The 17,118-nt window shown below is 43.9% G+C and overlaps 1 protein-coding gene across 2 annotated transcripts in view; it reads right to left on the bottom strand.

Moving 5' to 3' along the window:
- kif6 (kinesin family member 6) overlaps positions 1 to 17,118 on the bottom strand; it is a 59,130-nt gene that overhangs the window by 37,929 nt on the left and 4,083 nt on the right. For both annotated transcript variants that reach the window (XR_014597453.1, XM_084013737.1), the window contains exons 4-9: positions 13,985 to 14,132; positions 13,359 to 13,468; positions 11,589 to 11,718; positions 6,214 to 6,420; positions 5,858 to 6,001; positions 4,764 to 4,850 (exon numbers count right to left, since the gene is read on the bottom strand). Coding sequence is in view for 1 of the 2 variants with exons in the window: in XM_084013737.1 (XP_083869863.1) it covers positions 4,764 to 4,850; positions 5,858 to 6,001; positions 6,214 to 6,420; positions 11,589 to 11,718; positions 13,359 to 13,468; positions 13,985 to 14,132 (826 nt within the window). In the remaining variant the exon portion in view is untranslated. The remainder of the gene's footprint in view (positions 1 to 4,763; positions 4,851 to 5,857; positions 6,002 to 6,213; positions 6,421 to 11,588; positions 11,719 to 13,358; positions 13,469 to 13,984; positions 14,133 to 17,118) is intronic.

Genomic DNA, 17,118 nt, shown 5'->3' with positions numbered 1-17,118 from the left:
GACACAGAACCATTTAAAGTTAGCGTACCAGCCTTTTTGTGTGTTTTAATCCACCAATACACATTTTAGGCAGGAGAGCCCTTTTCTTGGGACTGTACTGCAGGAATGCTTGTGGTTCTTAGAACCTCGTTTTAAGCTCCGATTTCAGAGAACTGTCCCGGCACAAGAGGAACCACGTAAGTGGAAATGGAAAGACGTAAGTGGAAATGGAAAGACGTAAGTGTACGGTGATTGTTCACATACGTCAACATCGGCCATTTTAAAAACCTAGCCGTGAAAACGACATACAACACAAACAAAAGCAAAGAAGAAAACGGAAAAAAACGAAATGTCCCGGCAGTGAGGTCTAGAAGTTAACCTCCGAAGAATGAATGCTAGTGAGCTAACCCATTAGCACAAAGGCTAACCCAGACCCACAACACTCACCTATAGCCTAAACAGCCGATTCAAAGTGAAATCACAAACTTTACTTCCGTGACAGCTATTTTCCTTGTGTGTATGTAATTATGACATGTGACAGAGTTGTTTATTCTTATATTACTAAACAAAGCTAAGAGCTTATGGAACGTAGCAAAACAGCTGCTCACTGATCCCCCAGCTCGAGATGTGTGCAATCTTTTTAAATGTCACTTCAGCCTTTCTACTGCAGAATCTAAAGACCATCTTGAGACCATCAAGCTGTGACGCATTACCAGAGTCGTTTGGTGGCTGCTTCTTGTACTGTGGTGACGCTCTGTGGCAGTGGGCGGTTCCTCTCAGGGAGGCCCTGATTGGTCCGAAGACGCCGACAGATCAACCAACTGTGCATCTATACGACTTACTAAAACAGGAGCTGCAAAGTTATAAATAAATGTATCGCCTGCAGATGGTAATGACGTTACTTCTGCACTTCTGAAGGCAAGCACTCCATTCTTTACATTAAATGTTAAACTCATGGAATTCTTTGTCGTTCGTGCAACAATAGGATTAAATCCTAAATCTCCTGATCCACACCAGGACCAAGAGGTTAGAGGTGAGCCCACTTGACATGTGCCCTTATTTTGAAGCTGTTACTTGAACTTGATTGAATGTGAAAGGTGCCACATGCATAACAGATAATAAGGGTTGATGAGCCTCATCTACAATCTACAGACTTACTTCTTTGCAACTAATTGTACAGGATGTTAGCTGGGCATTTCATTCATTTGCCAGATCCCTTGACAAAATGGGGAATCGGTGCAAGAAGAGGATGACCCTTTCTACGTTATATTTAAACAGAGAGGTGCAATTACATGCTAATGGTAGGGAAGATAGGCCAACACCAAAATCAATAGATGGTGTAGTTATTGAAAGGAAGCCAGACCAGTTGTAATAGAAAGTCGCACAAATCACACCACAAAACAACACACTAAAACCACCTAAAAAAAACATGTGTCGATTGTTCTACGTCTCACATGACCCACTTCTTTCTTTCTCGGGATAAATCCCACTTAGCTTTTACCGCTGGATTTGACCGCAATGCAAAATACTAAAGCAGACGAGAAGGCTGGAACTGTCTCAGTGGCTGAGAGCAAACACAACACAAAGTGGTGACTCCTGACACAACGTTGCCTAGGGAGCTATGAAGTTGTGTCAACAAACGAAATAAAAGGTCAAGGGTCAGACTGAGTCATGTCATTTAGCAAAGCTTCGCCGCCTCTAGCAAACACATCCTCTGGACTGGAAAGTGAAAACCCGCCGTACACTCAGACACTGTCGACTCAGGATGCTCTTGAGAAGAAACAGACCTGCCAGTGTGGTTTTGGGTGGGTGCCACTTAGCTCAACGAAAATTTCACCCCAAATCCACCCCAGATCATATTTTTTAACATCATAGCTGACCATCCCACACCAGAGCCGCTCCCTGCATCTCTTTTTGGGAGCCGTCGGTCTGATGTAATTCTCCCAGCTGCATCCTGGAAAGCTGACCGCCGGTTGTTGGTCAGCGGGATCGCGCAATCTATTTCAGAGAGCCGAGGCCACACTGGTACCACAGCACCGCGGCAGGCCTCCACACACTCGGAATAAAGACTGACTCAGGCCATGTGACTGATGATGCCAGCATATCCTATGGTAACACAAGTCAGTGGAATAATAACGCACCATGCAGGTTTTTTATGGAAAAACTAACATGTTTCTCTGTGTTATTTTCAGTGAATTCTATACAGTGAGCTACCAAGGAGCCCACACTGACACTAACTGCAGACAGACGGGTCAACAATATGGGTTTGAAGGATATATCCAGAATGTGGAACTGATTGAGAAGTGAAAACGCGTTAGGAAGATAAAGATGGAAGTTAAAGCTACAGGTCACAGTGTAAACGTGAACACATCACATCAGCTGGTGATGGAGACGGAAGACGATGACATGAAGAAACAACACTGACTTGTTAATGAGTTGCAAACGTATTCTGCTATTGTTAGCTCCACAGGTGTTTACGTAGAAATGTAACGTTCTAGAAAAGTAGATCTGCTTCCAACCTCTCCAGCTAACAAGTATCACTACTACACAAACCCAGCTGACCAGCTATGATTGGCCGGTCTGTGGGGTGTGACTTAAGGGTCAATTAAGTTTTGAAACATTAAACTTTTACAAACAGACTACTACCCAGTCTCTGCAGAAACCACCCACAATAAACTGGAAGCGCTGCAGTTTAACCACGGGTTCCACCTCAGATGAATATGTATTATGGAGTATGCCTCTCACAAATACACATATTATGAGGCCTCTTTTTATGAAGGAAGAGGAGTAATAGCTTCCCACTCCACCTAAACACGGGCCGTTTATCCGCCACAACAAAAATGATAACATGCATGGCTCATTCAAGCCTTTTAGACAAGGGCCAGCAGCACTGAACCACCACCCTGTCCTTACGAAGGCCGGGTCTTGGATCCCGGGAGAGCAGCCACCCGCAGGAATGTTCACACCCGCTTCCCAAACACGTCTCTCTGGCGGGCTGGCTTCTGTTTGACTCACAGGTATGCGCTAATCAAAGCAGTCTTCTCAAGCAGCATGTTGTGTGTGTCTTTAGGTGAAGGGAGAGTCCAGGTTTGAGGGGTGGGGGGGCACCCAGCCTCCTAATCCCCTCCGCTTAGCTGCAAAACACCTTAAGATCAACTTTTTTGAACCTTTAGGAATTACAGAATTAAGTTGTTGGTCAACTCAAATTAAGCATGCTCAAGTGTCCTTAAGAAGACACCAAAGAGAGAAAGATCCAATACTTGTATATCATAAATTGGTGTAGACCAGGGTAACCCGGCCTAAATGGAGGATTAAGACCGACCTTAGTGCAGAGAGACCTACCGAGCCAGCCTTATATGGTGTGCTCTCTGGCTGCCTTTATTATGATCACAGGGCATTTCCAACACCTCATTCTTACCCGAGACTTGTTAAATGTTTGTCTGCTATGACTGTGTTGCTGCTGTTGGCGCTGTGAAGAAGTGCGTTTTGTAGCCTGTAGGCTACAGTAGAGGACCGCCACGGCAGCGTGGGATCTGAACGATGTACCAAACATTGACTGCAAGATTGTGAAAAGCAAACTCCAGGTTCCAAATCAATGACCACAGCCGCCATGTCCAATAGACAGTGTGCCTTCAGACCGAGGCAGGCCAAATACGGGAGACTGAGTGTCACCCCAAACCACAATAACTGACATCATTCTAATCTGCAAACTGCACTGCTGGCTGCACGTTTCTCTAGATAGAGGGGGAGACAGAGCACCGAACTAAATGAGAAACGCACTGAAGAGACATAAACGGAGACAAGAAATTTGCCCGCGGCGTTCGGGTTTGCCTGGAGCTGAAAGTCTGCCGGACCCAATTGGGAGCAGCCAGACACTGTCACAATTACTGGGCCGGCCGCAGACTCTCTTAAAAATACCTCTGTAGGGTTTGCAAGTGGCCAGCCAAGTCTCACTAGCAGTAATACAGTAGCAGTTGATCCCCGGCTGTATTCTTTTCCTCCCCTCCCACCCGGATCTGCCTGTGATGACTTACTACTGTATACCCCCCGAGGGGCCTTTCAAACAACTACCAGGTCTGCTTCCTGGCACACCACAATGGGGGAAGGTGTGAAGCATTGTAAAAAGAGAAAGTGAAGGAGGGCTAACCTGGCTAAGCTGCTCCAGCAATCTTTCATTTCATTCCCTATTGCTCGTTATATAATGTATAAGGATATGTAACAAAAAGGTTTGTAAAAAATGTTCTCTGCTCTCCGTCTCCTACTCTGGCCTCTTCTTTACTTCCACAGTATATAGCTACTTAATTCACATTTTTAAAATGTGACACTATGTCCTCAGATCGACAACATCTGGGCAGGAATGCGTGCAGCCAGAATGACATGTGTACACACCGGTCTCCGGCTGGATGCTTTCTGGAGAGGCTGTGAGGCATCGGGATGAATTATGCCATAACAGAACTAGAGGCATGTAAACAAGCCGGAGAGAGAATGCAAACAGGAACCAGGGAGCAGTCTGAAGAACACAAAGACGGACAGGCGTCCACATGTCGTAGGTGGAGAACGGCTTCTTTCGCAATAACATGCAACGCTGGAAGAACTGATTTGGTGATGGAAACCAAAAGAGGAGGTGGTTTACATGTCATTACAACTCATTTTGCTGATGAATTGACGCTCAGTGAGCTATGAGGGTCCGGCCATAAGGAAACATTAAGTCATGCTTCTGTCATGTGATTGTGTTGCCAGGCGATGGTATGTGTAGTGACTGAGGAGGTGTCTGGCTGTCTCACCAAGGCAGGATCCAGTTCTTCATTCATTACCGCCTCGTTCTTGATGAGAGCCACGCGCTGAGCGAAGCGACACGTGGAGATGGACTCCTGCAGAGAGGAGATTCAAAAAGATGTTTGAACGTTTGTTGTTCTGGGAAGAATTTATAAGAATATACTTTCTTTGCATGACTTTCCAGTCTTTTCTACGAAGCAGAAGCTTTTGTTTTTGCTTTTGTTTTTGCAGCCAGAGAATCCTGTAACAGCATATAAGGGTCATTGCAGGGAGTTATATTCACCAAAAAACATTCAAATTAAAGTCGTAAATGTTCATGGATATTCTCTGAGATGACAATGCTACATTTATGAGAAAACTGAAATGGACTCTGAGACTCTTGTTTGCTCTTGAATTGCTGTTTAAAAGACATTCCATCTCTAAATCGATGCAGGAGAAAATGCTTGATTACATGAATCTTGTTGTCACAGATGTCCTCAATTCAAATGTATTGTTTATGTCATTCATCAAATGAAGGAATGAAGGCATTTCCTCAAATATGAGTGTTATTTTCTGTGTATTTATCCTCCCGTTGACTGCACCAAGTCCGTGGCTATAGCTCTACCCATCAGCTCCATCTGTTTGAATGTATTCACCATAAATGTCCTGTCAGTGTATCTATGAGTGCATAGAGCATCAGCGTCGCTGAAGTTGATCCAGCCGAGCAGATTTAAACGATTTGGTTCCTTGACAAAAAACTAACTCTCATAAATGTGACTTCAATCTTTTTTTTTTTGCAAATTTATGACCCCATAATCTTGAGATTCTTTTCATTTTAGAACATTTACCACTTAAATGGCAGACAATATCCAAGTTTTCTCTTGTAAATGTATACTTGAATCTGTTTTTTTTTAATGACAATGGCCATTATACACTGTCATAGAATCCAGATGTTGTTTCCTGGATTTTGCAGGAGAAAGTATAATCATTACTGACAGCACTAACTTGTAAGGTCAAAGGGCATATAATATAGCAAACAAAAACCTTGTTTTTCCACATTTTTTTTCAATCTAGCAGAATATTGTGTTTGAACATGGCTTTACAGTAGGCACACCCTCCTTACATCAAGGTTCCTCTTGTCCACTGTCATTGTGGCAATCATGGTGGTCATGCAGTTTCCCCCGAGGCTGTCCCTCAGCACAGAGGTCAACATGGAGTTCCTGTAGGGAATATGGGAGCGGTTCTTCTCTGACAAAGCGATATTCACCTGAGGAAGAGAGCAGGGAAAAAGGTGAGATGGAGATCCAATTCAAAAAAATATAATCAGAAGAATTCACAGATCTCATGCAGAGACCAGTACGCTTGCTGAGCCAAATCACACACAGTAAATGCATTTCATCATTTATATAAATATATTTGTTAAATTGTTTGCTCAATCTATTATTTTTAATTTAAAAATACAGTTTCAGAAGTGGATACCTGCTCAAAGTAGTGGAGGGAGAGGTTGATGTACTTGGCCTCGGTGAGCAGCTGCCCGCTCAAGCCGGTCTTGTTGACTCGATCCGATCCAGCCAAGTCCACCAGATGGAGTTTGGAGCGCCGCACGGTGGCCGAGCCTGGCTCTCGTCGGCACAAGTGCACAGTGAAAATACAATGGGATCGTGTGGATGCCTGGTTCATCGGAGTCTGGAGACGGGACACAACATTTTGGAAATGATGTAATATTCTCGGGTACGGAGAGTATTCTCAATCCACTAAAATTGGTAAAGATTGAAAGAACAAAAAGCATGTTTCCTTTGATTCCTATTTTTTCTTGCTCCCGCGGGTGAAGATCAAAGCCACACCATGTGTAACCCATGAGCAGTAAACACATGGTGGCAGCTTTACAAAAGCTGAGGTTGCTTTTCACTGGAACAGCAGAAGTCAGGTTGAGACAGAAATAGTGTGTGAGTCACTCTGCACAAACAAACAAGCTTTATTAACAAGAGGAGTATGGGGTGACAGGATAAACAGAGGAAATGGATACTGACTGACACAGTGCTGATCACAGACTTCTTTCTGTCTTGCAGCTTGGACTCATGATGTTATGTTCAAAATAACAGATTTTTACTAGAACAAAGGGGTTGTCCAGATGATAAACCACCTCTTAACTTCAGCTAGTAGTTTCTGATCAAAGCAGATATTCCTTGCCTTTTATGGAAAGGTCATGGGTCCGATACGTTGGCACGACTTCCTTTTTAACTCTGCTTGAAGACTTCATCGTGGACATACCAGCTTGCTCATTCCAAAAGAGGTGCGCTGACCCTGACTTGTTGTTGGCGTAAATGTGCCAACACCTGCCTGTTAGGGTCATGACAGCTCACAATAGATCTTTCACTATCTTAACCCACCGCTGTCATCTCTTTCACCGGTCCAAATTCCCTTCACTCTGCACAGGTCCACGGCGCTCCTCAGGGTATGCCTTAAAGTAAAGTTAAACAGCCCTTAGATGTTGACAAGGGATCACATACCTAATAGGATTGAATAAAGGGTCAAGGGTACGGATGGAGTGTCCCTGTTGGAGAATCAGCACTGACAGCTACTCCACTCCAACCAACCACTGGGCAAACCTTGATAAGTGCCCTGTACTGTAAGTTTGTCCAAGTCAGCAGGCCTTTTTGGACTTTACAGGTTGACACCTGTATATAAATGGCAGAAAGTAACCTACTCTCATCCTTCAGAGCAGAGGTACCACCATGCACCACTATGTACTAGTTTCCCATAGACCACTTCCCACTGCAGATTGTAACAATGAAAGAGTCGCCTCGCCAATACAGCCTCCGTCGTTCCTCTGGCCCTATGACGGCGATTCCCAGATCGATGTAGCTAGCCTGCTAATGTCTTTTCATTCTAATTCTGAGAAGCCATCATAGGAAGGAGGAACCATCTGTCAATCAAACTCTTCGAAAATCGAAACCAAAACCGAAAAATAGCCTACAGTGTTCTTTCTTTCAATTAAGAAATACTCTCCAGTTTAACTGATGCTGCTACGGCATCAGGAGCCGCCATTGTTGTTTTGAACTGTTGCCTTTGTGCAGCTACTAGAAGTTTGTCACAGGACGCTAATAGTTCCGGACACAAATACATTACTTGAAGCTTGACAAGATGGATTTTTGTGTGATCTCATGAGAATCCAGCTACCGTGCGAGGTAGCCGCTTCATAGCTCAACTGCTGACTCCTCTTCAGCATTGAAAGATCTGAAAAAGTTGCCCCAGACAAAGTCCTAGAGAAGGAAGGCGATGTCACTATGGACCAACCTCAAACAGTGTGCAGATCCTGCTGCCACTGAGTCTACAATCGGAGCAGATCCCTGCTGATGGTGACCAAATATCACACTCTCCAAAACCGAGTCCAGAAGGGATGATGTCTCACCTTAAGAGACGATGGACGGACTCACTTTCACTGAAAGCTCTGCCTGGACGTGAAGAGCACCAAGAAAGTGTGCAAGGCAGCCGTTAAAGACCTGGAAGAAGAAGAAGTTTGGCAGCAGGCGCCTGCTGGCATCGGAAAACATTTTAACAGGATCCAGTTGTGGATGCAGCCCTCGTTCAGTCTTTACAAGCCCACATCAAAGACTTATCAGCTCAGCTTGCAAAGAAGGCCGCCTCCCGCCGTCGGGGGAAAGATGTGCTCCAGGTCACGGCCCACTTCCGCAGGTATATTGGCCGCCTTCTTCCTAATCGTCCTCAGAGGAGCACAGCAGCATGTGCAGGTGGAGGAGGTGAGTCCGCTGTCAGGAGTACGGGTCAGCACAGTAGTAGCGGCGAGGTCAGCGTCGCACCAACCTCGGCTCATGTTGCTGTGCGTTTCTCTCTGTGTCGCCGTGGTTTTACTCCAAGTACTCCAGTTTCCTCCCACATTCCCAATTTGGACAATATAAATGTTGAACTGTATTTTTTAAGCCATTGCATGATGAATTCAGTGTTTCTCAAATGGGGGGGCTACCATGGTACGTGAGATTTCTTTCTATTTTAATAAAAAAAATATCAGTGCTACATTCCTAAAATAACTATACCATAATAACTTCAATAAAAATGTAAACGGAGGGTTGAGAAACGCGATCACATTCACGATTATGTTTGTTCAGTTCCGTTTTGCGTTGGTCAGGGGGTTCAAGGCTGAGGGAGGCTTTATTGCAGGTGTTGTATTAGGCTGCATTTAGCGACGTGTGATATTTAAGTGACTGTTACTACAGTGGAAAACGGTACCAGCACTCATGGATGACAGTTAGAAGTAGTCAAATACACTGGCAGCTGTCCAGAGATAAGGAGTGACTGTTGGCTCTTAACTCACCATCAGGACAGAACACCAGCTGAGAGACAGTTTGGAGAAATGATATTATATAAACATTTCTTTAGGAGTCCTATGAAAACTAAAAAGTGCACAGACAAGTGCACAAATCGGGCCCAGTAGGTTTATTTAAATGGTTATGAACTGTGTGTTCATGGCCACAGAGGAAATAGTTTCCATGCAGGGACATTAAAGTATGTTTTGGCTGTGAAAAAAAAACATCAGGACAATGCAACCTCGTTAGAGGCACTTCCTCTATTCTCCTGTGTTCTCAACTGACCACACACACAGTGCTGCAGTGGGTCAGCATAAAGGGGCTATCTGGTGCTACAAACCCTGAAACGCTGAGAGGTCACCGATTCCAAAAATTCAAAGCGAAGTGCTATGCACCCTGCTCAACCCCATGAGTCCACGAGGTCGTGAGGATGTAGAAATGGGGAAAGAGCCAGGGCCACATGTGAGGAGAAGTAAAACAGGGACGCAGAACAAAAGAGCAGATGAGAGGAAATGTTTCCTGGTGAGGTTGAAGGAAGGGTGAGGAGTTGAGAAGGTGTATTTTATTTCCTGTCCAATAAAAGCTGAGGGGATTGCCAAGTCTCAAAGCGAGTGAGCTCATGGTCTGCCGAGTGCGGCTTCAATGGATGTGTCATCTTTTATCCACATGGCTGGGAGCAAGGGAAGAAAGAAAGCAAAAGTGTGAACTTTATTTCAAGTCTATGTGGAGCGAGGACTTCTGGGATGACTCTGGCAGTGACAAACTGACTATGTTGATGGTTCTTTGTTTGCTCGGGGCTCAAGAGAAACCTTCTTGTGAAGAAGTCCCAGAGAGGATGAGTTCACAAAAGTCTCCGTGTGGGTGGACTACGCTGTGGGCTTCTGCTGAACTGTGAAATGCCTCCAGACAAATGGATCATCCAAGGATGTGTTTCCACTCAAATATCCCCCCAGGTTTAACAGCAGTGGATGCTGGACGTGTGTCCTCAAGATAGATTTAAAACAACGTTCTGGCTAAGCGCTACGTGATTAGCATTTCCGAGTTCCGGAGAAAATCTATCTTCAATCCCATAAATATTTCCTGTGGATTGGTTTTGTTTCATTGACGACTCCCAGCCACTTCAAAAACTGACTTTAAAATACTCCTCAGAAATAAATTCCCTAAGTCTCTGATTTTCAGACTGACTACCCAGTTCACTTTTACTCTCTGTTATTCACTTACAAACTAGCAACAAGAGTAAACAAGGTGAGATCAGCCCTTTGCTTCAAACCTCAGGTTGCAAAGCAAAAGCTGACCCACCACATGTCTCATCAGCCTGGGGAGTCTGGGTGTCTGAGTGTAGTAAAGAACCACCACAACATAAACAGAAATTACAGAGAGAATGCTTGGTTTTACTGGGAAAAAACATGGTTAAAGGGACCACAGGGCACCAAAATAATATTTTAGAAGGGTCTTAAGGTAGCCTTCTACGGTGAATATTTCTTCCGTGGACAAAAAATACCATTTATGCCACTTACTGTGGAAGTGGTCATGTATTTTTGCATTACTAGGAACACGACATATGGGGCGGGACTTGTGAATGGTCTTTGGTAAAAAACCAGAGCTTCTCATCCAAATCTAATTCTTTGGCTTTTAAACAATGGTTCTTTTCTGCATTCATTGATATAATGAAATACTTGGGCATAACGCTTTTTTATCAAAATGATCCCCTCAAGTTACTGTGAGGAACTTTTAACTGGTGATGAGATAGTCTTGATGCATGAGTCCATCATTGAGAAGAATGGCTATTTCCCCACTGGGAGACAACAGACGCCTTGCTGATCGAGGCCCAGGTCGTTTTGCTGAGTGTGGAAGCTGAGGAGAACCGGAACCAGGACTGCAGGGCATATTGTCAAACCTGCTGCAGTAAAATGGGGATTATGGTGATCTGGAAACACTACCGGTTTTCTCCACAGGGGCCGCCAAAACAAACGAAAAGCTCCTTGTAGTAGCTGAAATAACAGTGTATAATAACCTTTGTGGATGTGTAATCTGATGTCCTTTTCCCACTCATCATGTACAACATGTGCATCATTCATCGGTTGATGAATATAATTCTGTTATGTGTCCAACCAACACTTATTTGTACCATATTCTTCCACTTATCAACGGAGTCACATGTTCTTCTACATTCCTCCAGTTACAAAAGTGAATGAAAAACAAGCCGTTATGGTTCAGGCTCCCTCTGACTGGGATAGTTTACCTTCTCACCATCATTCTTTGACATTAGGGATGTGTAAGAATGCTTTCATGTCCTATTTTCAGACTTATTGTGCATGTTTAAGTGACATCAACAAACATCCACTCTTGGCTCCTTTGGGGCCATTTAATGGTTGTATTCATTTTTTTGAGGTCTGTCTGTTGTTTTCATCTGTTGCCACTTTAATGTTGTTGCTTTGTATTGTTTGTTTTATGTGTAAGACCCCCTGGAAAACGACATGACCCATTTCAAGAGGGTTATTATTCTCTTGTGTTTTACCTCAGTCTTACCTCGGCAATCATACGATTGGTGTCACCCAGGTAGAGCAGGTTGAGAGCATCCTCCTCATTCGCCGACTGTTGCAGGGACAGGTTCTTGAGATGGATGTTCTGGTCTAGATCTTCCATTACTAGCACCTTTCTGAAAAAGAGAAAAAAAACACAGCTGAAGGAAATTCCAGCATAATAAATTAACTTGAAGTGAAGGATAGAAAAGTGACCAGTTAATACCCAAATAATCCAACACTGAAGCAATTATGAGAAACTAATCATGTCAGTTATGTCATCCATTTCCCTCACATCGCTTTGGCTCGCACGGCTTTAAACCAAACAAACCACATCTGTAAGTAAGTCAGACACATGTGCTTTATCTATCCGGGGGTTCATAGCTTGATAACAGACAGGGCAGCCCTTTCAAAACAAACAGGTGATTGGTTCTTGCCCACATCAATCCCCTGAAACACAGTGTGCTTGGACAGATGCAGCTGAAAAGACTGCTATCAGCTTACCACATCATTTCCATCACGCCACCAGGCTTGTGACAGTATGGCTACTGGACTGAGATGTCAAAGAGGGTGGAATGACTGGAGAACACATGTGGACAATTATGTTAACATGTGAAGGTAATTGAGGTAGTTTGATAAAACAGTATTAATCTTAATGTGATTAAAGGCCTGTACTCTAGCAGGGTTATTTCCTAAACACCAACTCAAAAAAAGGATTGATTATTGTATTTTACATAAATGTAAAAAATGAGCTGGTGAATGAATGGATGACATACCGACTGTTAAATGTTCAGAGGGTGGAATGTTGAACGAATGCTGGAAATAATGCACAGATGGAGACACGAAGAAGTAAAACAAGAACAAACAAAATGAGCAAGAATGTCAGAAAGACGAGAAGGGGCAGGCAATGAAAGACAGAAGAGAGACATTTGTCAGTGCCACAGCTTCTTCTTGATTCAGCAAGTGTGGCCACAGCATGGTTAACATGGGGCACTGTCTATTTACAGAAGACTGTGATTTGTGGGTATCTAAACCTTGAGCTGGATCCTCGTTGAAAAAGGAGGGAAGAAACTTAAATGGAACTGGTACAAGAAAGTACAAGACAAACACCAAAATGATGTACCGAGACGATGTTTCGCCTGGAAGACCCAAGTCTAGTTTGAGATGAATAAGTATTGCGTATGATGAAAAATAACATCATCCACAGACAAACCTCCAGACAAGATATAATTTATAATTACAAAGAAAGAGACAAACAAAGTCAAAATGAAAAGGGGTGGACAGTTTCAAAGATGGCAGGAGACCGCGTAGAGAGAGTGTGAGAAAAAGAGATAGATAGTTTCCCTCAGACCAGCGGCAGCAGCGACTAGCTATGAAAAGCAATTTCTCCACATGAACCTCTTGTTCTCCACTCCAATGGCAGGGTCTGCCACCAGGTCGACCACATCCATTGCTGTCCCAGTCTCATTATGTCAGCTGGCAGTTCGTAGTGAGGTGATAAATACTAGAGTCTCCATATTTCACCACACAACAGCCTCTCGCTGGGCTGACAAATGGCTGTTCAGGGATAAGGCTCGGCTAAACCCACAAGCATTTTTAGGAGAATAAAAGAGCCAAGGGATGATTGGTGTTTTTAACTTTTTGTTTAAAAAAAGTGAATCTATAACTCATATCCTCAAGGCTAAATATCAGACTCTTATTGTTAGTATTTGTTTTATTTAACTGGATGTCTGTGGCATCAACAAAGTAAAGTTACAGTAATAAAATGAACACTGACGGTAGGTCCTCCAGTCGAGATGCTTCGTGTCGGGAATCCAGAAGGTCATATCCCGTCTCGTTGTAGATCTCTAAGTAGGAGATGTGTGTGGTATAAACCATACTGCTGTCCTGTGAAGCACAACATAATATAGTCTGTAAGATTAGACTGGTGAGAAATGCAATTCAATTTAGATCCAGGGAAATGCAGGATGACTGCGAGAGATGGCCGGGTACTGTTTAACATTTCTCTTGTATGTTTCAATAGCCATGTTTCCATTCAATTGTCAAGTGAATTTCAAGCACACTTTTGAAATGTCGTAAAAACAAAAGAATGATATAGGTGTGGTTCCAGGAACTGGTTTGGAGCGAATAAACTCAGCTACAGCATAGTTTGGTCAGGAGCTGGCACTGCAGGCTAGTCATTGCTGTAATCCGCCAGTAATCGGAGTACAAGTTGTCAACGGGAAACAAATCGTTGGCTTGTCCATGTAATCATCCACAATAGGAAAGTGGAGAGGTCTTCGAGAATCGGTTTCAATTAGGGAGAACTTTGAAAAGCACATAAAAATATGTGAATGACAAAATAGCTACCATGTGTGGCCTTGTTGTACTCGTGAGAAAACATGCTAGCCCTGCTGTGCTGACCTGGGTGAAGCTTCCGTACAGGTAGGAGAGGGTGCGGGGAATAATGCCACGATCGCTGTAGCGCTCGGCCCCTCCTGTGATGGTGAAGGTCTTCCCACTGCCTGTCTGGCCATAGGCAAATATGGTGCCATTATAGCCAGCCAACACACTGTACACACACACACACACACACACACACACACACACACAGAGGGAGAGGTTTAATGCACAATTTCATTAAAAATTCTTTCTTACATTTTTTGGTTTTTAGAGATTTTTGGGGGCATTTTGAACTTTATTCATAGAGAAGAGGCAGACTGGAAACAGGGGGAAAGAGAGGGGTACGATATACAACAAAGGTCCCTGGCTGGAATCAAACTGGCAATGTTCGTTCTCACTGAAAAATTGACTTAATGTTGCAAGACAAGCACATTTACAAGGACAGTAGATGTTCTTGGCATAACACTTGTTTAATGAAAGTTATGAGATATAAAACAGCTGGGATATTGTGAGATAATTACCAGCGTGTGATCACTGGTGTCTGCTAGAAGGCTAAATATATGCAACGAAACAACAAAGCAGATAATTGATTGCCAACAAGGCAGAGCGATATTTTCTTTAAAAATACAGACTCACTGAACATCGACTTACAAACCTAAGTGATTTGCACCGTGTGCCTCCTATAACACCACTATTTTCATTTGCAAGAATGCGAGGGGCCGTCAAATATATCCCTAAGCAGACACGTCTGAGTGAATTGAAACTGACACTTTAAATCCACAGGAAAAGATGGCAGTGACTGGAGGACTGCTCTGGCGACAGACGTCTGCCGGTGAGGGAGCAATGTCTCCGAGTACCAGTGAAGGAAAAGGCCCAAACCCACTCAACTAGGCAGGGCCTGGTAAATTTGGGTTTGGCACCGGACTGCTCTTTCTGCACGTGCACAGGACCATGGAAACCAATGGTATCTAGTTCTGTTTAAATGAAAGAACACCCAAAACGGCGGTATTCATGAAGTCATGAGGTGGGATAAAAAAACGTCTGTTCCGTTGTCTTGGAAACAAACCAGGAAGAAATAGTAAAATGACAGAGGGGCCTCTGACACACACTGTTGGATCAAAGGTGAGGAGAAACGTTGTGCTCACTGACGTGCCAATTGCAAGGAAAAGGATATCTTGACACTATATTTTTCAAGACGAATTCTAAACAAAACTAAGCCTCTCACTTATTCTAAAGGAATTGCCAAGCCAGTATTAGAGCAGTGTGTGGGTTTCCCTTCCTGTGTACTGCACAATTCCACACCCTGCATGAGAAGGGCGAGGGAAAAAACAGCATGTCAGTTTCTATAAAACACTACGTCCACTTATGAGAGTGGTGGTTGGTTGGACAGCCATCGGGCGTCGCTTTAATCTTCCGTGAGTCATGGCCAGTGATTGGCAGTGGGGAGAAAAGACACAGGCTCTGTGTTTAGTTTAATATCAGTGCTAATGATGCGGCCTAAATGCGCTGCCACTGAGGCTTGGGCACCTCCCAATGCTTGTTCCTGTTTACACCTCAGCTTTCCTGGAGATTGGCAACACATCATCCGGAAGATCCTTGCTCTTCCTGTTCCTTTAAAGAGAAGCAGTCGGTCCAATCTTTTGAGGATAAAACCGAACAGACCTCCGATCTCCTTTGAACTTGGGCTACAGGTTTCACAGCCTTGTGAAATGGGATTAAAACGCAGATAGAGGGTTTGCCTTGCCAGGCCAGCATCATTCTGTTGGCTCTTCCTCTACTGGAGCTATTAATGCTGGTTTGTTTTTAAACTACTGTGTTGGGGTTGAAATGAACGGTTTCGGTTACACCACAGCAGAGACGGAGACTAGTGCGCAACTAAACGAGTTAGAGCTTTTGGCTAAACTTGATGTGCGCCAAGTATGACAGAGTACCAAGCAAAACAACAACCTGACAGTTATTGCTAGTTGAGAGGATAGGCGCCTGCGTGCAGTTTCAGTGCGGTGACAGCGAAACTGCTGCGACTCAAAGGGACTCCTGACTAAACCTGAATAAATGTTTCCTGAGTACGGGGGCTTTAGGAAAAACATTCTGTCAGTCCAGATCTGGTTCTGTTTGTGATTGCTGTAACCAGACGTGCTTCTGTAAACGGGACTATGTGAATATCAACAGAGCTTCGTCTACGTCAGTCCCGGCTGAAGTTCCTGTCATAATCTCTTTCAATACTTTTTGTAGCGAGGATATGAGGCCTACCTCTGGGCCTATTCCTGTCATTGTGTTTGAAGGCAGCACATTTCAATAGGAAATGACTCACTGTGGTGAGACTGGATTTAAAAAAGGTTAAAACTTTGTGGAATTTAGAAAACGGGGATCCTGCAGAGGGGTCAAGGAGCTGACAGTGGATGAAGAAATGTCTGACTGGAGAGACAGATTGGTCATGGCTAGACTGGATGACTAGTGTCCTCTAGGCTGCAGTCATATCAATGACTAAAAGACGCCAAGCTCAAATTGATATGACAAGACGTAGCCCGGTTGTGACTGAAACTTTTTAACCTGATGTTTACCATCTGCCACAACAAAGGGGGGACTGTTCAAAGGTTGGCTGGGGAGGGCAACCCAATACCCAAGTCAGTGAACCCATGTGAGTCAGGTCAAATACATCCAAGTCCTTAGTCAGCCAATCCGGACGTCTCACCATGTTGTTTATGCGTCTTCTAATCGGAAAGCGATTGTGGGATTCCACAAATAGACCCTATTGTGACTAAGAAGGCTGGGGAGGAGTGGAAGTGGTCGGCCTAAACGGGGCCAGGAGGACAGCGGAGAAGGAAAGGAAGAACCTTGTTCACATAACAACAACAACAACAACAACAACAACACAACACTTTGATCACAGGAAATTCCATGTGAATTCCCTCTCCTCTTGGCTGCTGTCTCTTTCGGATGTCGGTCCTGATTTAACACCAAAGCAAAAGGCAAAGCTCTGACGACACGTAAGCACTTTGTCGAAATAAAGGGAAAGTGTGCGGCGGGACTTAAGAGGTCATGAAAAAACTAACTAAACTTAACAGTTCTGCTAATTGGAAGAACCGAATGTTGAATAGTGTTTATGAATGTGTAGAATATGTCTACATTTTTAAAAAGGTGCAATATGCAAGAAT

The sequence above is a fragment of the Eutrigla gurnardus genome (assembly GCF_963514095.1).
Source record: "Eutrigla gurnardus genome assembly, chromosome: 7".
Lineage (NCBI taxonomy): Eukaryota > Metazoa > Chordata > Actinopteri > Perciformes > Triglidae > Eutrigla > Eutrigla gurnardus.
The sequence above is the reverse complement of the archived record's forward strand: the minus strand, read 5'-3'. Positions and strand labels throughout refer to the sequence as shown.